At 50.4% G+C, this 21470-nt stretch overlaps 2 protein-coding genes across 2 annotated transcripts in view; one reads left to right on the top strand and one right to left on the bottom strand.

Moving 5' to 3' along the window:
• Positions 1–16049, top strand: part of LOC111838581 (alkyldihydroxyacetonephosphate synthase, peroxisomal-like) — a 33809-nt gene extending 17760 nt beyond the window's left edge. The window contains exons 11-20 of the mRNA XM_072700245.1: positions 2071–2198; positions 3743–3794; positions 4906–4982; positions 5062–5174; positions 6499–6568; positions 6856–6917; positions 7910–7999; positions 9197–9296; positions 9671–9728; positions 14365–16049. Coding sequence (XP_072556346.1) covers positions 2071–2198; positions 3743–3794; positions 4906–4982; positions 5062–5174; positions 6499–6568; positions 6856–6917; positions 7910–7999; positions 9197–9296; positions 9671–9728; positions 14365–14486 — 872 coding nt within the window. The 3' untranslated portion in view covers positions 14487–16049. The remainder of the gene's footprint in view (positions 1–2070; positions 2199–3742; positions 3795–4905; positions 4983–5061; positions 5175–6498; positions 6569–6855; positions 6918–7909; positions 8000–9196; positions 9297–9670; positions 9729–14364) is intronic.
• A 3350-nt stretch (positions 16050–19399) lies between these two features.
• The window catches only part of pde11a (phosphodiesterase 11a), a 37718-nt gene continuing 35647 nt past the window's right edge, over positions 19400–21470 (bottom strand). Inside the window, exon 20 of the mRNA XM_023801700.2 lies at positions 19400–20140. Coding sequence (XP_023657468.1) covers positions 19949–20140 — 192 coding nt within the window. The 3' untranslated portion in view covers positions 19400–19948. The remainder of the gene's footprint in view (positions 20141–21470) is intronic.

Below are 21470 nucleotides of genomic sequence, written 5' to 3'. Positions count from 1 at the left end.
GAAGGGGAGTGAGACGTTTGTGCGTGCGCGCGCGTGTCTGTCTGTCTGTCTGTCTGCCTGCCTGCCTGCCTGCCTGCCTGCCTGTCTGTCTGTCTGTCTGTCTGTGTGAGAGAGAGAGAGAGAGTCGGGGCCCCGCTGTCATGTGTTTCCCTAGCAGTCCACTAGAGTGCAGTATGCAGTGTCACGGCAGGGGGCTTCTCTGCCTGTCTCTAATGACGTTTGCTCCTTCTGCAGTTTGTCTGTAATAGGCAGTTGTTTGATTACCTAGCAAGTGCTCAAACATCTATGCTGGTCCAAAGGCAGAGAGTGATAGCAGTGTGAACTCTCAGTCAAAAGTTCCTCTTGTGTGTTAAGTGGTTCTGTTCGGTCTACAGAATTCCGCTTAAGTAACAAACTTCAGAACTACAAAGCTAGTAATGTTAGTAATGTTTAGTAATGTTTTAGTGATGTTCTATCCTTTAGAAAAGTTCGTGGGACCACTGAGAACCCCAAAAGAATATTTAAATGATCAGAAAATGTTTACATGCTATCTTTGCAACCCATTCCTGTGTGGTATAATTACAAACTGCAGATTTGTACGATTTTACTCCGGGTCTTTCGTAATTTTGATTTAATTGTGGATTTGATGTCTAATTAGGTAATTATTTTAAATGGCAGGCTTAGAAGGCGGGATGTTTGGTGGTAGGCAGCTTGTGTTTGAAGCTGTTTTTATTTCTTCTTTTTTTGACAACGTGGTTTATTTCTCATGTTGCGCTGTCCCGTAAATCTGCGAGTCTCTGGCGAGCCCGTTAGCGGAGACATCTGCAGGTTTAATGGGGTCGGTAATGGCTGCGGCGGCCCAGGTTAATGCTGCTTTCTTACTGGGACGGTTTTTTCCGGATAATTTTACGGCCCCCCGTTTGACTGAGGCCGTTATCGGAGCCTCTTGACACGGGCAGCAGTCGGCACAGAGACGGGTTATTAACACGCCGGTCACCAAAGGTGTCGTTTACATCCCCCTGGCTGGCTGGCTGCGTGTGCCGCTGTGTTACAGGGGTGTCGGCTGGTTAGATATGATGTAGGGTTAAGTAAGGCATGCTTTGGAATACGCTGCTATGGGGGTTGATGTAGTGTCCCCTTGCTTTTCGCACACAGACACAGACACGCCTCATTTGTACCGAAGGGACAGGCCAAGGTTTCCTCCGTCTCGGAGGAAACACTAAGCCATTGAGACATCGCTTAATGATGTTGATGAATATTTAGCAGACGGGCGACTTCTCCCCTCCCTGGGGCCGTAATACGGAGGCAGGAATTTGCATATATTACCTATTATATTCTGAATTCGGCTTGAATGAGCTCAGACAAAGAGCCACTATTTCGTTCCCTTTGTATGGCTCTCCTCGATCCCCGCGCCAATGCGTATCAGTGACCCGCTGTAAGGTGTTTACGGTAATTGGCTCACACTGGGGTCCCCTGCTGGGTCTCCTTGATCATGGAAATCTAAGATGGCAGCTCTCGGAGTTTATTTTATTTTTACGGGCCCGATCCCTCCGACCAGGGGACCTGGCGCAGCCCCCGAGCACACACGTGCAACTTAAAACGCCAAGCTGGGGTCCCTGGCGAGCCTTTTGGGGGTCACGCTGGGAACACCTTTGGGTTTTAATTCGTCCCTGGTGCTCGGTGTCCTTTGATATGGATGCGTTTCGCCCCCCCTGCGTACTGGGCCTGTAAATCTCGCTTGACCCCTCTTGTGCAATGCGAAGCCCAGGGGAGAGATGGGATGCCATAGATCAGCAGCCGGCCGATCCGATCGCGTTGCACCGATCCCAGAGCCCGCCTGCTGCACCGCCGCTGGTGATCCGCAGCCTGTGGGGGGTGTTTGTAAAGCTGTGCTTGTTTGTCTGTGCTTATAGTAACTTCTTAATTAAACAATAGTGCCGGTTTTGTCCTGTGGTTCCCATTAGCAAACTGTGGTTAATGGAGCTTAGGGTAGAGTCTTCCTGGTCATTGTGGAGTCAGGCTACATCCTTCTTGCGGGCTTGTTAGTGAGGCTTCCTCCTGCTGCATTTCTGACATATCCGTCTCCCTTAGGAACCCTGGGTGTTGTCACTGAGGTGACTTTGAAGATCCGGCCCCTTCCAGAGTACCAGAAATACGGCTCCGTGGTCTTTCCGAATTTTGAGCAGGGCGTGGCTTGCTTGAGAGAGGTGGCGAAGCAGGTAAGGAACTACTTTCAAGGAGGCATTGCACTTTTAAAACCAGCCAGATGGGGGAGCCATTACAACCAAATTATTATAATATACACTGTATGGACAAAAGTATTGGGACACACCTCTTAATCATTGGATTCAGGTGTTTCATTCAGACCAATTGTTACAGGTCTATAAAATCAAGCAGCTAGCTATGCAGCCAGGTTTACAAACATGAAAGAATGGATCGTTTTGAAGAGCTCAGTGAATCCAAGCATGGTACTGCCATAGGATGCCATCTTTGCAATAAGTCAGTTCGTGAAATTTCTTCCCTGCTGGATATTGCACAGTCAACTGGAAGTGGTATTATTGCAAAGTGGAAGCATTTAGGAACAACAACACTCAGCCATGAAGTGTCAGACCATGTAAAGTAACAGGGCGTGGTCGCAAAGTGCTGAGGTGCATGGTTTGCTAAAGTCGCCAACACTGAGTTAACAACTGCAGAGTTCAAAACTTCCTCTGGCAGTAACCCCAGCATGAACTCTGCACTGGGAGCTTCATGGACTGAGCTTCCATGCCTGAGAAGCTGCATGCAAGCCTCATCACCAAGTGCAATGCCAAGCGTTAGAAGGAGTGGTGTAAAGCATACCGCCACTGGACTCTGGAGCAGTGGTAACTGTGTTCTTTGGGGTGGTGAATCACACGTCTCTGTCTGGCAGTCTGATGGATGAGCCAAGGTTTGATGGATGCCAGAAGAACGTTACCTGCCTGACTGCATTGTGCCAACTGTAAAGTTTGCTGGAGGGGGGTAATAGTATGGGGTTGTTTTTCATGGGTTGGACCAGTTAGTCCCAGCGAATGGAACACCTAATGCTTTAGTATACCAAGATGCTTTGGACAATTCTATGCTTCCAGCTTTGTGAGAACAGTTTGAGGAAGGTCCTTTTCTGTTCCAGCATGACTGTGCCCCAGTGCACAAAGCAAGGTCCATAAAGAGCCCTGACCTTAATGCCATCGAACACCTTTGGGATGAACTAGAATGGAGATAGCAAGCCAGGCCTTCACCTCCAACAACAGTCCCTTCCCTCACTAATGCGTTTCTATATATTTAGTATATATATTTAGTTAGTATATACATTTTGTGAATTTGTGGATGTGCAGTCATTACTGCTGCTGTCGTAAATTCAGCTACAGCTTCCACACATCTGGGTGGCTATGGTGCTGTCACATGCTGTCCTCTTGCACCACCCGTGTGATCACATACTGGGGGGCTCCGGGGAACACCTCAGCCTTTGAATATGTGTCAAATCATTATTTGCCTGTTTTGCTTTGGCGGGGCTCCAGTTCCGTCACTGACCCGCGGGCCGGTTCCCCTTACCGGCTCCGGCTTCACTCACTGCCATAGATCACGGTATGTAAATGAGCTGATGCCTGTCAGGAGCCCTAAAGAACACAGTCAAAGACACAAGTGGCACCTGGCTGTGTTTGTATATGAGTCCTAACCTCCGAAACGCAAACCGACGTGTGAGACGTCCGTTACCTTTATAACGTGAGCTTCACTCTGATCCTTCCAGAGGTGCGCTCCTGCATCCATTCGTCTGATGGACAACGCCCAGTTCCAGTTTGGTAAGTGCATGTGTGCATGCGTGTACATGTTCGGACACGTGTGCATGATACTTTCAGGGGGGCCAATACACCAATATTACCTCTTCACCTACTGCATTGGGTGTTTTTAGACTTTGGTCTCCTTTCTGAGCCTTTCAGCCCCCTTCTCTTCCATCACATGTGATGTTCCTAAGTGACCTGCTTTGATCATGGCCTACCCTTGTCAGGTGAAGGCTGCGGGCATGGTGACCCCATCTCGGCCCCCTCCGCGTAGGAGAGACCAGCTGCCTGTAATTGGAGGACTCTTAAGGATACTTTTTTTTCCCTTCCTCCTAAATTGGACTTTTACGGTCCAGCGATCGCGCCTTTGATCCGGGGCCTGGTTTCCTGTCCCACCCCATCTCCCACCCCCGTATCCATATGTATGGTCATCACAAAGGTCCAGCCACACCAGGTGGATCGGCCTGGTTTTTTCGTGCCAGTTCCGGCTGCCATTATCCAAACCTGTGCCGTGGGGTCAAAGGGCCGATTGGTATCACCGTTTGCGAAGGAGCTGTGTTTTCGTACAGATTAATCTTCTACTCAGGGTAGGCCTGTCGAGGGGGTTGTTTTTTTTCCATTGAAAAAGAAGGCATTCTGAATCAAAATGGAAATAATTAAGAGACACAGCGACCGTGGCGTGCCTAATAGACAGAGCAGCGTAAATGGGCTGTTGAGCCTCCATGGAGTCGCTCGTTACTTTTCCACCGTGATTGATAACTTTCGCATGCGGTCCGGCTCACCGCTCACGGCCGTTCGACGGCACTTTATTGTCCGATTAGGAATAAATCAAAACACGCGGCAGAGGGAGACGGATATCGCCGCATCAACCAGACCCCCCCCCCCCCCCCCCAGAGCCAGGGTTATTTATTGGTTTTGTTCCCCGCAGTCTCTCGGCAGCGCTGAAGTTATTCAAATGCTGCCATTTATTCACACCCACCATTGTTTTACGGGCAAATAAATCTGACAGGGTGGGAGGAGAGAGCAGGAGCTCAAATGCGGGGTTAAAATCTATATCGATTAGCTCCTCAGGCTGGTAGCATGGCGCCCTCTCCACACCTGGCATCCTGACCTTTGACCTCACAATTTGCAGGACACGCCCTGAAGCCTCAGGTCTCCTCGATATTCACATCCTTCTTGGACGGACTCAAGAAGTTTTACATCACCAAGGTACAGCCTCCGCCCCTGGTGTGCCTCTCGCCCCAACCAACCCTACCTGTCTGACTGAGCTCCACATCCCCCCCCCCAGTTTAAAGGGTTTGACACCCACCGACTCTGTGTGGCCACCCTGTTGTTCGAGGGGGACCGTGAGAAGGTCCTGCAGCACGAGAAGCAGGTGTACGACATCGCGGCCAAGTTCGGGTGAGTCCACACCTCGCGCCCCTGCCTCGCATTAGCGCATTAATACGGCTTAGCCACTAGAATCCCGCCAATGATCCCCGTTGGGTTAGAGACAGCCGTTCAGGCCCCCACGAGAACGTGTGCGCGGTGACGCCATGGTGTGCCACTGACCCCCACGGCCCCTCCCCCCCTCCCGCGAGGCCATTGACCGTCTCATTGGCTCGTTTGCCGAGTGAGTGACAGCCTCCAGGGTCCGAGCGGGAGGGCCACCCCTAAACGGCGGTGTGATGGATCACCCGCGGCCGTCCCCATGTCGACGGCCGTTTGGCGCCTCGCTCCAGGAAGGGTGTGAGTAATGTGGGGCTGGCTGAGCCCTGCCCGCTTCGATTGATCGTGAGGCTGATTGATGGGGGTACCCTACTGAGAATAAGTTATCTGTCACAGGCAAGGAGAGATGCCCCCCCCCCCCCCAAAATGCACACCCAGGTCCCAACGTGCCTGAGATAGTGCTCCTGTGCTGTTGTTGGCTTGTGTGAGTTTATCTGCTATCAAACCCAATGACATTTACACAGAGTGAGAGCAGGAGCTGTGGGTGGAGAGTGTGATAACTCCTGTTTGCACATCTGCAGGTGTGTGTGTGCGCGTGTTTCACACTGTGACCTTCCCAAGGGTCCGGTTCAAACTTATTATCCTGAAAGATGGAGGAAATTTCCCCAGTCATTCCTGTCCCTTTGGAATCAAAATCTGACACATTTGAGACATAAAGATTCTTTCATGTTCTTTTGAGACTGTTGCATAGTTTATAAGGCTCAGTATGTTCTGCTTTCCTGAACATTAATGTTTTCAGGGGATGTTTTAGAGCACACAGGGTGTAAGTTATGTAACGTGTGCTTGATGAGTTCAGACTAGTTTTTCATTGCTGAAAGGCTCATGTTTGGGAGAACCCGGAAACGTGGCGGTTTATCGTGCTGCCCCAAGAACATCTGCTCACATTTATCGTCCTCCTTTCAGGGTGATTGATTCGACTGTGTTTTCTGAATGATACTTGATTCCGACCGACAAAAAGGGGCGAATCAATTAAGACTTCCTCTAATGAGTTTTTCCTGATCTGATTAGTTGGTAAATGAAAATTTGATCGCTGCCCACACCCTCCATTCCCCCCCCCCCCGGTCCTCTCCCCTTTCAAAGGGGCCTGCTATGATAGATGGACGGGCAATCGGCAAGCGGACGTGGCTGAAGGCCCCACCATGGACCTGGGCCTTGCATGAGTGGCGTCTGCGGGGTAGGGGGGCGGGGAACGAGTGAAAGGACCGTGTTAAACATTAACCCTGCTGTGTGCCTCCAGGGGTCTGGCAGCTGGAGAAGACAATGGGCAGAGAGGCTACATGCTGACCTTCGTCATCGCTTACCTCCGGGTGGGTCCCTGTGATTGACACACAAAGGCCCGCCGTGGCTTCGGCCCGATGGACCGGCTCTGTCCGCTCACATGCGTTGCCACGGAGGCTCAGGTTGAGGAATCTCTGGAATGGGATTGTTCCCTGGCTTCGGTTAAGGGACGGAACGTTAACTACGCACCATTGTGGGGGGAGACGGCATGTCCTTTTGAAAGCCCGCTTTGTGGACCACTGCATCCCATCTCCCAGATATCCTTTACTGTCTCTGCTTGTCACTCACTCCCTGGGTGTTCGTCCTTCTCCCGCAGGACTTGGGGATGGATTACTACGTGATCGGAGAGTCATTTGAGACGTCAGTGCCTTGGGACAGGTAACGTCCGTAATGTAACTGTTTCTGGGCGAGATCACTTAGCGTTTCCACTTGCCATCTATCCCTGGGTAACAAGTGGTGCTACGGGCAGCTGTCAGCATGACCTTTGACCCTTATGGGCCCAGTGGAGTCTTACGGAGCTGGGGCTCTGTGGCCAGGGGTATGATTGGCAGAGAAGGAGCGTGGGGAGCTGTGTGAAGTTGAAAATGGCCCTTACCGTTCTCACGCTTATAGGAAGCCGTGCCCCTCCAGCCCCCGCACCTTGGGGCTGAGAAAGGCACGCAGCTCTGAGGTACATCCTGGCGTGAGGGAAAAGTCTGGAAAGCAGATGTGGATGCAGAGGGGTCTGGCTGGGACACGGGCTCTGATGACATTCCCGAGATGCCAAGTTTTTTTTTTTTTGGGGGGGGGGGGTGGTGGTTGGTGGCTGTTTGTTGGGAAAGTAACAGGATTTACAAGCTGATGTAAACCACTGTCAGAAACAGAGGGGGATTGCTGATTGGCTGGAAAGCAGGCGGATTGCTTCATCCTTCGTAATTAGATTTCACCATTCACTGGCTCCATCTGTGCCTTGGCACTGGGGAGAGTCCCCCCCCCCCCCCCCCACCCACCCACCCCAGCTAGCAGGAAGGAGCAGGACGGAGATGGATCGCGGGCACCTGTTATATAAACTTAGTCTGCTGATCCAGAGCCCCACTCTCTCACATATATGCTCTGGGTCACACGTGCGCCGCCCCGCTTCCTCTGACACTAAGCCCCGTGTCAAACACGCCACCATAACACGGCTTCTCAAGCCTGCCTCTGCCAAGGTCGTGTCCTCTGAGCGTCGTGTAGCAGCCGCCCTCCCCGCCGCCACATCCGGCCAAGGAAGGAAGTGGAAATCCCCAGTCCTCATGTGTCTAGGGGGGGTCGGCTTCTGTCCCTTGGCTTGGCCCCCCTTGTTTTTACTGCATGCAGGTGGCACACTAACGGTTCCCCGTCGCTATTCCTAGGGTCCTGGATCTCTGCAGGAACGTCAAGGAGCGGATCACGAGGGAGTGCAAGGAGAGGGGGGTGCAGTTCCCCCCCATGTCCACGTGCAGGTGTGTGTGGGTCGGGCCAGTGCGGGCTGGTACTCGCTCAGGGAGGGCCCAGTGGGGGCCCAGTGGGGGCGAGCTGCCTCCATACTCCCTGGAGGGGGGGCTCCTTGGATGCCATGTGTTTATACTCCGAGTCCTGATTCTCTTCTCCAGTGGTGCAGTACCCTCACCATCCCAGTGTGCTGAGATGGTATCTTAGACGTGAGCCCCTCTGCGGTTTGCACTCCACGCCCTCTGCTACTGCGCAGAGATAAGAGTGATCATTTTTTTTTAACCATTCGCTTTCCCTCTGGCGGGGCCGTGACAAGATTGATCTGCCTGTTTGACCCCTGTGAAGGTCGCGGGGCAGAGCACCGCGGTGCGATTTATCCTGAACAGGCCCGTGTCCTGTCCTCCTGGCACCTCCGGCACAAAACCCCCTTCCTTTCCTCCAAAGAAATGTAACTATAGATCTCTTAATCACTGTGTGATTAACAGAGCTTGTGTAAATCTGGTAATACTCCTCTGATATACATTTTTTAGATGTAATAAATTTGTGAAGTTTATCATTTTTAAATGTGATCTGTCACGGGCATGACACAAAAATGGAAAGTTAAGCCATAACGCTTTATAAATTAAATGAGACGTGTCTTGAACTTTTGGGAGGATGTTAAATGGCAGGGCCCTCAGAGGGTAGCTCTGTTAATCTGGTGAGAACCTCCCCCCCCCCCAAATGGCCCTGTGATGTCACATTATTAAACGTGAAGGCAGGGCGTCTGGCCACCCCTGCGTTTGTGTCGCACTCCGGGGTCAGAGAGATCTGATGCCCCTGTTATCAACATGCAGTAACATTCATAGCATTCAGCATCGGGGGGGGCGGGTTAGAACTCTGTGCCAGTGAGGGGAAGGTTCCCAGTTCTCAGCTCCCAGGGCCAGCAGCCTGATGCCACTGAATCTATCCCCAACTGCATGAGGGTCTATGCACACTGGCTGGCCCTGCACTGCGACCCCCGGTCTTGCTCTGTCTGTGTCTCATGGACAGCAAGATAGTGGTGAAAACTGACATGAATAAAGTATCACTGTTCATCATTCTGTTCTGCTACCCTTACGTTCGCTTTGGCGCACTAATTCCAGACCATGAGACCATGTGTTCGTTAGCGAAGACCTGACGGAGCGGCTCGCTTCCGAGTCCTGATGCCCGTGTCCTTGTGCCCCCCACAGGGTGACCCAGACGTACGATGCCGGCGCTTGCGTCTATTTCTACTTTGCCTTTAACTACAGAGGCCTTGCCGACCCTGTGCATGTTTACGAGCAAGTGGAGGTAGGAACCCCACGCCCCCCCTCCCCCCCCCCACCAGGAGGCCAGCGATCAACAACATGTTTTAATGTATATCTCTGAGAGGCATATTGATATGACTGAGAGGCTCCAAATCATATAGCTTGCCCCCATGCCCCCCCCCCCCGCCCCGCCACGTTGCCACAGCTGGGGTGTGATGTGTAACACTGACAAGCTGGATCACTTTGTGTAATAGTAACATAAGGGGACATACAGTATCACTTTGAGTAACCTCGCTGCCATGGATATTGGTTGTACGTTGTCTTTGTGATGGATGTCACTTGCACCTCCTGCAGGAGGTGCCATGTTGCTTTTTTGCGGATGGCATGTTTGACCGGCAGTGTCTCCTCTGTCCTCAGCACGCAGCCAGAGAGGAGATCCTTGCCAACGGAGGGAGTCTCTCCCACCACCACGGAGGTATGGCACTGCACGACGAGGGGTCCCGGTGGGGTACCAGCGCGGGGATTTGGGCCGGAGCCCGGATCAGGTTTTGAGGCATATGATTAACAAGGGCCTATGGAGTAAGGAGCGCCTTTGTTGTCTGGACGGGCCGATTTGCCCCGATCGCTCCATGGCGCCCTTGTGGCCTGTTGGTTTGACCCCCTCATCCCCGGACGATGACGGCGGGTCCACCAGAGTTAGAGTGCTCCCGTGCCTCTTCTGTCACGCGTCCAGCCCGCTTTTCCTACGGAAGACAAATAGGCCAGCGGCTGCTCTTTGTCTCCCCGCCGCCAAATCGAGGCGCGAGGAGGAGGCGGGACGCGGCAGTCCTTGCTGCCGGGGCCAAACGAGCAGGCTGTCTTATCGGCAGCGCCATTCGGCTCACGGTTTCCACACACCGCCGCAGGCGATTAATCTCGCCTGTCAGGGGACGCCGCTCGACGCACCAGTCGGGATATTAAATCGGCGTTTTTATCGGGGAGGGCAAGAATTAAAGGAGCACTAATGAATTCGTGGCGGGGGGTGGGGATCAGGATCTGGCCGTGTTCTCTGACCCCTGGGTGCGCATGACGCCCTCCATAGCGTGCACACACATACCCCGCTAGCAGCCCCGCCGACGCCATGGCATGAGCGGGGGGGCGGGGGGTATTGACGTGGCTCCTCTCTGCGAGGTGCCGTAATTGTGATTAATCACGACGGGCCGCGCTATCTGGGTGCGGGCAGGCCTGCGTGTCGGGCCCACAGTGCCACGGTGACGGATGGGGCCGCTCTCACTGAGTTTTGTGTATCGGGGAGAACAGATGTAGTCTGGGACGGCGAGGTGGGGGGCCACCGCAGGAAATATAAATTATTTTTAACCTGTGTTTACACCAGGTCCTGCTGCCGCATGACCCCCCCCCTCCACACACACACAGAATAAACACACTCAAGATACTGGGAGCTGGTACCAAAATGCTTACAGAGTTGTGCCCGATTTTAAAATAAACTCTGCACAAGTATAACTGTCTTTGAAAAGTATCCAGAGTTTGTTTTAAGGGTGTTATAATATTTAACATGGTAGAATTTACATCAGAGGTAGTTCTCTAGCTCTTGCTTTTTTTGAGGAGAACATCTACCTTGGTTTAGAGATTTGGGTCCAGAAGTCATGAAAGTCCAAAAACAAAAGGGTGAAAAGGAGAGCCGTCCCATTGGAGAATGACCCAAAGAGTCCTTGTTTGGCTGGACAACTGAATACGGTGTCCCAGGTTTTGTTCCTTGCATTTGAATTTGTAAGGAGCCAAAGTGTTTGTCACGGTGAAAGAGTGGCTGAAGACTCCACTCTGCCGCGAAGCCAGGAGGGCCGGGCAGCCGTCTGTAAGGAGAGTTAATGGTTTATTACGGCTCTAAAGGTCCAGCGGAAAGGTTACGGGGCATTAATCACCCCAAGAGTCCATCGATCACGCCTGCCAGTGCCCCGAGTGAACCCTGCGCTCTGCCCTTTTAACTTTGATACTGCTCTTGTCCTGTTAAACTGACAAGGGGCTATGGGACCCTCCCCCCCCCACTCCCTTTTATGCTTCTGGACCACATTTGTCAAAGCGCGTCCCTGCATGCAGACCGGCTCGTCTCGGCCCCTGTTGGGGTGTATCAGGTGCCGCTACCTGTCCAGAGCCCAGAAACACGGCTGCTGCAGAACTTGTAAAAGTAGAGGTTTGTTTGTGTTTGTTTTTAAGTTTAAATCCACTTCACGCTACTCATTATCTTTATGCTTTTTAGCATCTCGTGTGTCTGTTTATCGAAGAAAACAACAGATTCAGCCCCGGAGGCATAGAGGTTGTTGTGTGCGCTGATTAATTTTCCTTTTCTTAATAGTTTTATGGTGGGGTGGGGGGGCGTGGGTAGGTAGGGGGCTGGGGGTGGTTTTGGTTCTGTTAGGAAGGTAGCGAGTGCATCGCCGTGGATGTTTCGACTGCCTGGTCAAAGCTCCACTAGATTTATTACGATAGCGGAGAGTGGAGGAAATATGACAAGATGGATGTGTAAATTATCACTGTGACAGAGGTAATGATGCAGCCCCAACACCTTCTGTTTTATCCTTCCTCGACGGCGGCAGAAGTGACGGAGGGGATGGTGGGACAGCTAACTTTGCGGTGTGCACTTCTGCCTCCCTCTTTCCCTCCCTCCTGGCCGGCTGGCCCCTTTTCCACTCGGGCTGGTCCTGATCCGGGTCCCAGAGTGTCAGAGGCCTCAATACTATTACACTGTGTTCTTCCCTTCCCCGTGTCCCAGTGTTCCCCTATACACGTCGGGACGTCCCAGTGTACCGGTTCTGGTTCTTCCAGGGACCCTCGTCCCTGCTCTGCTGTCCAAAATGAGACTTTAGGCTTATGCCGGGGGCCGTCTGGCATCACATGCACACAGCTGAGTATCTTCTGCCTCTTCTAGAGGAAGAAAAAAAAGTTTAACTCGAGGAAACTTAAAAAGTTGGAAACTATTTTCTCATGGCTTTCTTTCAGCAAACCCGGATGAATCTGGACAGCCGCGCTGTTCCTCTGAAAGCCAGTGGGACTTGTTTTCATTTTCCGTCTTGCTGCAGTAATGGTGTTCCCCCCCCCCCCAACTCCAAAAAACATTTATTCAGTCCCATTCAAGGTCAGGTCTTAACAAATGGAGTGTAGAACCTTACTCCTGAACTGCATCTTTAGCTAAAGGTTAATAAAGCTGCCCTTCCCTTCCTGATGCCGACATTTCCTGCTAGCCTTTCTGGTTCGAAGAGAAAGCCCCCCAGCCCCCCCCAGCCGGCCTTTTCCTCCTCACAGAGGAAGTCTCAGTCTCTCACTTTCTGCTTCAGCTCAAACGGTGCATTGAAATCGTCAGTGAAACATGTGAGCTAACATCTGGTTGGTCAACTGTTTTGTATTTCATTTCATTGTATTATTGCTGTTAATTATTGTCGTTAGTGTTATTTTGTCCCATTCCTCTGTAAAAGTGATACACCAGCAAAGTTTTGGTGATGCTCCTGGGGGTGTCTGAGTGCCCCTTGACTAATGTAGTCTCCCCAGAAAAAAACTTGGGGGGAGTTTTGCAGTACTTAATCAGTGCCACTGTCAGTTCAATTAGGTGCTGTATGTCATAGTCTTGTATCGCGTGTCCGCATATGGTGTCACGGCAGGGGGCTGTGACTGCCTCCCCCTCCCAACGCTGAGCCATCCAATGAGATCTTGCCGACGCTGAGTGGGAGGGGTGTTCACGTTATTCGTCAGGAAGCCCTGTGCCCACTGCGGGCCCCTCACTTGGCCATCATTGAAACAGATGTCCGGCTGCTGTGACTCGAGCTCTGAGGGGCACGCCCTCCTCGGGGGGGTGTTTTTGGTCCTTTGGGTTCCCCGGCGCCGGATTTTACGGACCCCTGCGTGCTCGTTAGCTTCCAGAGGGCAGCCACTTCCTCTCCCGCCATCTCTCAGCCCCTGTGACACCACAGAACCCCTTCCTCTCCTTCACTTTAAAGCCTGTTTTGCTGATATTTTAGGGCACCGTTCAGGTTCGCCGTTCCCAGGGCCCAGAACCGAGTCGGGAAACACACAACCTTGTCTGGATTTCTTGAATATCTCACAGACGAACGGTCTCTGTGTGCTGTTTCCATCCGCGTATTTATCGTGACGCTAACTTTGACCATATTAATCTTTAACGTCGGAAAATGCAGGGAAAATAAACAGGCCGGTGATTTCTAAAATGCTTGTCGACGGCAGGAGTGTCGGCGCATGCAGACAGGCTTCCGCTCTCTGAGGAGCGGTAGGAATGATGCCGACATCGCAGTCAAGGCGAGGTTGATGATACTGCCGTCGGCTCCTGTGAGCGTTCCAGCGTTTCACTCGAATGGCCGCCCAAGACGTCGCACATCTCGTCACCTGCGAGTGACTCGTAAGCGATGGGGCAGCGGGATGTGGCTGTTCCCGTACCGCCTTCTCGGGGCTCCTGCGGGCCGGGCAGGTTGGCCCAGGCTATTGTTGGCACAGAGCCACTCGAGGTACCGAGGCACGGCTGCCCAGAGCCAATTGGCAGGCCTCAGAGTAGGCAGGGCCAGAGCCCGGGGTCTGGGGCCGAGGCTGGCCTCCGGGCCGGGATGGGGCATCCTCTTCATTTGCCAGCATTATCATTTCTCTCTCCACATGGCGGCACCACCTGCGGGGGACAGAGAAACTGCAGTGCAGAGGGTGTACAAGGCTGGGACCCATGGGGCCGTCAGGGGCCACTGGGGGGTTAGGGACACGCTACCCTAGGCGGGGTTGAGTGGGGGCCCACCAGGTGCCATCTGCGGGAACGTCGGGTGGCTCACTGCCACCCTGCCCTCCCCAGGAGCTAGACTGGAGACTGCGCGTGGCGGCCAGCCCCTCCCTGGGGACTGTGAGGGACCTAATGAGTTTGATAGTCTGCTGGGCTCCATAAATCACGCCATGCAAAACATTTCTCCTCCCTGAATAAAAGCATTTATCACCCTACTGTTTATTCACTCACACTCGCAAGATTGATTGGCTCCCAGCCGCCCGCGGGACACTCAGCCGTTCCCTTTTTTTTTTCCTCCCTTTTTCATGGTTTTTTCTTCCTTCTCTCCCCCCCCCCCCCCCCCTCTTAGTGGGAAAGCTCAGGAAGCAGTGGATGAAAGAGTCCATCTCGGGTGTGGGCATAGGGATGCTGAAGTCTGTGAAGGACTACCTGGACCCCAACAACATCTTCGGCAACCGAAATCTCTTGTAATTTTCTCCCTCTCACCCGCCCCCATCTTCCTGTCCACCCCCCCCTCCCCCCCCCCCACCAACATTATTCCATGACGGTATAAATGACAGATGATGAAATCCCCTCAGACGTGGTGAAGGCACTGTGGCTTTCTGGGCTGTGTTTTGTACTCTTTAGCCCCCTCCCCCCCAACACCTACTCTACACCGTGTTTCACATGTTCACGCATGTTCGGTGCAGCACAGGACCACACCAGTCACGTTTACCCACCCATTTCCGGAAACCGCTCCAGTCCACATGTGACCATCGTTTTCCATGTCACTGCGTGAACATTTGACCTCACGCTCTCTCACCAGGGTCTCCCAGACTTGCAGCCCATACAGTTCATTGAGGTTGTCTAAAATGAAGTTTTTTTTTTTTTTTTTTTTTAAGTTCAATACATTGGGGTCTGATTCCCTCTCTCGTCAAGCCGCTCGCTCGCTCGCCCTCCCTGTAGTATGGGCGTCTGGAGTCTGGCTGTCCACACCCTGCCGCTGTGTAGTCACTGAGCCCGGCCTGTACATCGTTAACGTCGCCCAGGTTCCAGACTCAGGAGCTCGCAGGATCCCCTTTCGGCCGGGACCCCGCCCCCACATGCCGCTCACGGCCCCGTCCGCCCTTTTGACGAATGCCTTTCCATTCTCTAATTACCATCTTCAGCCTGTTGTATGTGTAGCTTCTTCTTTAGGGCGACCAGCCATTATACACAGGATGTCCCTGAAAACAATTATATACTTTTTTGGGTCTCATTTCAGGTTTTTTTTTTTTTTTTTTTTTACTTTTATATGCATTTCATTGCCTGTCATTTGTATAAATTCAGTTCATACTGTCGCAGATGGAAGAGGAGCCTGGATGTGGTCTTGATTACGGATAGGGTTACGTTTGCCATGGTATCTTTTTTTGCCCTATTGCCAGTCAGTGAGTTGTCTGTACCTTTGTAATTCAGCGTGAATGTGAACTCAAGCCTTCCACACCCGTCTGCTGGCACGCGCGTGTTTGTACCAAAGACTCTGAAGCTGCCAGACGTGCCGGGCCCCATGAATGTGTGCGTGATCGCGGACTCCTCAGAGGACTTCAGCGAGAAACACGGGCCATGGTTTTCTTCTTTTTTTTTCCTTTTGTGTTACTCCGCACATGCAAAAAGCCAGAAATTTTTATTTTAAATATCTCAAAATTATTAATATGTGACTGTTACTGTCTAACTGTCCTGGAAAAGATAATGTTTTTAAAGATGAACACTTTTTTTAGGAAGTTGCTGAGTTTAGTTCAATGTTAACATTTCTAACACATTCAGATGTATCCAGATGAACTTGCCTGGTTGACATTTCAATCGTGGATTTCTACCTTAACGCCAGTGTTTTCTAAACGACCTCTGTCCCCCAGTGTTAAAATGTAACATTGTCTTTATTGACCAACGAATATGCACTATGGTTTAACCTTCTGGCTGAAATCTTTGTCGTGTTTGTAGACCGTAAACCGAAGCCAATAACTCGTGAAACAAACTGTAAGGTGCTAGAAGGAAATAATAAAACCAAATGTGTTGTAATGTATTTGTTGTGTGATTACCTGTTAAGCTGGTGTGTGTGGAGTAGGGGTTATCAGCTGAGTTCCACCTGACAAACACTCCTCTCCATCCCACACTCGTGTCCTGTAAGCATGTTCTGCCCATGTGAGGGCAGTGGGTAAGATCCCCTCCAGTGGGGGAGGTGGGTAGGGTGCAGTCCACCCTCCAGATAACCCCTAAGTATCAGGTTTTACCCTTTACCACTAGAAAAGTCTATTCCTTTCAGATCATCACATACTAGCAATGAAGTACTTTTATCATCAGTGACATTGATGCAATAAATTAATCAAAGAGCTTGGCTTTGCGTTTCCCATCTGTCCTTGTTCTCTACACTGGTAAGATGGGTTCAGAGATGGCAGCGGGCAAATGCTGTGAGACGGTGTGTTACAGTTTGTTACTATGATAAAGAGTCTGTTTGGACTAGGTCAGTCAAGGGGTGACTTGTCAGTGCAGTCCAGAATACCTGTTCATCTTTTCGGGTGTCTCTGCTAAAATGGCAAATTTTGTTCTTGGTGAAACATCCCAAGGTCTGAATTTATGTTTTTCATTTACTGCTCTTTAATGGTGGTGCCCGCCCTTCCTCCAGCCTGGTGTCTCCGGCCTAACCTAAATAATGGCAGTCACTTTCAGGAAAGCTTTGTGCTTTCCCCCCCCCCCCTGCAGTTCTAAAATGGAAAATCTGGAGACAAACGGCCTGTCCTTGGCTCTCACCATTGTGCAGAGATCTGAATAGCTGAATATCGCCTCTGCCTGCCTTCCAGGACCCTGGCCGCTTCCCACCGGCGTTTTGACGCTACAGTCATCAGCCACACGAAAGGGTCGCCTTTTGTCACCCGTGTGGTTGTTCGGGTCTGAGGATTGGGCTCGTGTTTCCAGTTTGGAGATGCTACTGAGGGGTTCAGGTGACGGCTGTTGGACCTTAATGGGGCGTCCCAGAGTGCATGTCTACAGCACCAGTCCGTTGAGGGCATTGCAACCATTTACTCAATACAGCAGTCTGTGGTTTACCACAGTCTGAAAAAAATGTAAGCTGTGTAACATGTTTTTTCATTGTTCCTTAGTCCTTTGAGGGGTATAAAAAGCATGATTTTCATTTCTCTGTCATCCCTTGATACGACATTTATTCATTGCTGTCATCTCTTAAGAATGAAAAACGTCCGAATCCCTTTTATTGGAGATTACTGTACTGTATGAAGTACAATGTACTTTATTATTACTGTAATGTTGATAATACCGTACTGTGTGTAATTTATCAATTACAAGATGTAAAGTTTACGAAAATCAGGTTATAAACGGAGTCCGCCGATGGTTCACCATTATCTGTGGTTTCGGCTATCCGCTGTAGGCTGTGGAACGTACCACCTGCAGTTGCAGGGGCACCACATCATAAATAAATACAATTAAGAAAGCAAGGTCAGTGAGACCATGCAGCAATCAGGGTTAAGGGGCCCAATGGAGATATCACTCTGCTCACTACACCATTTGAACCCGTAACCATCCAATCATAGGCACTGAGCTGCAAGCTATCTCAGATCTTCTGGCTGTTCTTTTTTTACAGCTCGAACCCACAGCCTGAATCCAGGGAGACCTTTCACTGAGCCAGGCCCCCAACGAAGGGACTATATGGTCTGTCTCAGCTGCTAGTCCCAATTAACCTTCTACACACCCCGTTATTCCTCCAAAATACACTCAAATGATCATTCGTCTATAGTGCCCTGTCTTTAGCTAATTTTATTCAAACTCCAAGATTGGGGGGCGGGGGGTGTAAACTTTCCTCCAAGATGCCAGATTATTTGTACCATGCAGTGGATATAATGTCTTTCCTTGTTTACGTTGTACTGTGGTATATTGTTCCTATAAACTCAGGGTATGTTTTCGACTAAAGCTCTATAATCGATTATTATCTGCCTGCACAGATTTCCACCCACTAGCCATCAATCCTCAGTGTTCACGTCTCGAATGCGGTGTGCGTGTCACGGCTATCTGTACGGATATTGTAACGTCTGGGTCAGTATATACATGCAGGGCGAAGGCTTAACGAAACCATTTTTGCAGCAGAGATTTATTTCGACAAACTTAACAAAACGTCGCAAATTTCCGAATATCATGCGTTTAAGGTTCCCTTCGTGTCAGCTTGCTGATCGCTGATAATACTTAGATCATGGCTAGAGTACATAAATAAGAAAGCTGCCCAGAAGTTGCCTATTATAAAGCAAAGGGAGAAGTCACATACTCAAAAAAATCAAAAGTACAAATATAACCGGACCCGGCTTTCTCGATACTCACCCCAAAAGGCTTTACTACAACCCATGCAGCTCATTTAAGGATAAAACGTTTCGAATAACAAATGAAATTACATAACCACGTACAAAGACGAGTTAACAGTCGGCAAGCCAAGATTATCAGCTTACAATACGCCTGGTGTACCTGCCGCGGTTAGCTTCTATTTCATGTCATGGTCCATGCAGTTAAGACGTAGATGTCGCAAAAAGGGGGAAATTACCGCTGCCACGATATTGTCGTAATATACAATTTAACATTAACTAAAGACAACGATGTGATTTGGACTGATCTGTTATTTAAGAATTATGCGTGTGATATTTAATACCACTTCTAGTAAGATGTGTATATGTATTGTGTGTGCAGTTTAATTTACTTTTCTTGTTCTAAAGATCATCACAGCATGTGCAGCCTGCATTTGATTAACACCGCAGTAAGCAAGCTTGGTGCTGGTCCGCTTTACTGGAAATTAAATCAGCTTTATAATAAGGTGCTAACTGAGTTATCACTAGCTGTGGGGGAACAGCAATGTCACCCTTAAACATCTGCTCTGCCGCTTCTCTCTGCATGTCCGCCAGGAGGAGATGTGCAGGAAACGTGTAATTAAAGTGTAATTAATTATCGACATGTTTCGATAAATACATTCCTGTGTGTTGCCGTTTCCATTGCTGCAAGCGGTTTAGCTTATTTCATTGGTGCAAAATTAGTTTAAGGTAAATGACCGGCGCCCCCTAGAGGTGGCCTCCATATGGCACTTTTTAAATAGTTCGAACCGGTAAGTTAAACTAATGCTCAAAGACGGTGAGAGAGTTTTGATGAACGAAAATTAACGCTTAAAACTAAATGTCACATCGACACGGTTTCTGGGTCTTTCGGCGCTTTTTTTCTAAGGAAGTTTCTGATGCTGAGGATGTCATGCATTCCTCTTAATGACCAGTAAACAAGGCACAGGGAGCCGCAAGGCAGGCCACGCCCAGCGCCCGACCGTACCGCCCCCGTCATCTCAGGGCTGCACAGGTCTCGTTGACACGAAGCCAAGCAAACAATCGACAGCAGATGGCACTTGCACAGTGCATCCTTTAGAAAATACATACATACAGTATAAAAATGTTCTCGCCATATTTCTGCGACATATGGTCTAAGAAAGAGTTTAAGGGGAAGAAATAAGCTGATACATCCATCCCAGCAATTTCTCCTCTGAAGGAGAGCAGAGTAGAGGGAGGGGCTGGCCTGTCGCTGTCTCTCTCCCCCGCTCTCCAAGTCCTCATAGCTGAGTGGAAGGGCTTTACCATGCGATCCAACCAGATGATTAATGCAGGGAGGGGCTTCATCTGCCCACCCCTCACGCAGCTGTCTCTATGCATGAAGTAGCGTTTTTTTTATGCATCCCTGACTCCACCTCAAGCCCCATGTCTCGGCCCACCCACAGGAGGCGGGGAGTGGGGGTGGGGCCGAAGCTTGAAGCAGAGCGCTACAAACTCCCTGCATGCACAGCGTGGCTTGTTTCTTGAGGCTGTAGATCCAGGTAAAAAAGCGAAGAGGCAAAAATATGGTGGTAGATGGGGGGTGGGGGGCGGGGGGGCTGGAAGGCTGGGTGAGAGCTAGCTGGGGTTTCTGGGGGGGGAACCTGCACTGGGGGGGTCGCCGCTGCCTTGGGCCGAGCGCCTGTCGCTGCTCCCTGGGCTGCCCTCCTGGATGAGCTGCCGTGAGTGATGTAGCTCCTCCCACCTGGCCCTGTTCTCCCGAATCATGTCCACCATTGGCTGGACCTTGGAGTTCAGCTTGACCAGGGTCTGGAGTGGGATGGAGACAAGGGGCAATCAGAGCAGCCGGGACTGTTTGAGTGTATCTAGGAAGCCATTTGGAGGCACATCCATCCATCCATCCATCCATCCATCCATCCATCCATCCATCCATCCATTTCCTACACCCCCTATATCTGTATTTTTGTTAAAAAGTTGTCTAGTCATCACCAGTGAGTTAAATGACATAAAAGTTTAGGTTGCAATAAAGGTGTTTATGTCCGCTGGTTTATTTATAGTGTGATGCAGGCCTCACAGGGGCAACATGCAGAAAGTAAAAACACTAATCCATAGGTCCCTGCCTACAGTTTAGACCCAGTTTAAACCCCAGGGGCTCCTCGTAAGTACAGTGACAACGTGGCACTTAGCACAGGAATGCAGGCGACACTTTGGGGACGTGACCGTAGTGTTTGCTCATGCTGCCCCCTGCTGGCAAGACAGTAGTAATTACACCATGACTAAATGCTGCGTTCCCTTTTCTTTGGAGGTCGGAGCTGCGGATGATGTAACACCCAAGTTAACCGTGTTCCAGCACAAGAAGTCGGAAAACCATTTAGCAATACCATAAATGAACCTAGCCAGGTTCATTTTTAGCGATCGTTAGCAATACACCCGTTACAGTTGATAAGGCATCACGAGGATATTTTGCGCATACAAACACCTTAACAACATGTTCACAGGTAGTGTTCGGACAGAATTGTGTGTATGACCGATTTAATGAGACACAAATAAGACATATATGCTAATAAATAGTATGTAACTACAGCTTTCATCTTGAATTCTGAGATCGGGGTTGTAGAGGTTCCTCTAACTTCCGGGGGCTTTCCAGTGGAAATTTCCCATTTTGTAACTTTAAAATTCCGACTTCTGAGTTCAAATGGAACACACCAAAAGACGAGGCACTGTCCCTCTTTTAGGTACTGAGCCTCTTTTAAAAAGGAAAACTTTTTTATTTCCTTCTCTGTCCATAATAGGATTGTGAGTCATACTTGTGCATCTCAAACTTATGGTTTTAAAAACCTCTCTTGTTTATATGAGAAAAGGTTTTTTATGCCCATTAGGGTGTGAAACCAATTAGCCATCTTTAGTGTGAAAAGCCAAATTTTTATACTTGCAGAGCAGAGAAGTTTCCAGGCAGCCTCTTTTGCTATGCAGGCTTTTCACCTTTTAGAGGGGAAGAGGCACTTAAAAAATGCGTCTTTATGCTGCAAAGAAGCGTGGTGCACGTTTAAACACCAGGAGTGACACCAGTGACAGGAGCATGGACACGGCTGACTGGCTGCACCCTGCAAACAGGGTCGGGAATCTCACACCTCAGACC

Source organism: Paramormyrops kingsleyae, chromosome 16 (assembly GCF_048594095.1).
Source record: "Paramormyrops kingsleyae isolate MSU_618 chromosome 16, PKINGS_0.4, whole genome shotgun sequence".
Taxonomy (NCBI): domain Eukaryota; kingdom Metazoa; phylum Chordata; class Actinopteri; order Osteoglossiformes; family Mormyridae; genus Paramormyrops; species Paramormyrops kingsleyae.
Note: the sequence above shows the minus strand (reverse complement) of the source record. Positions and strands in the feature narration are given on the sequence as shown.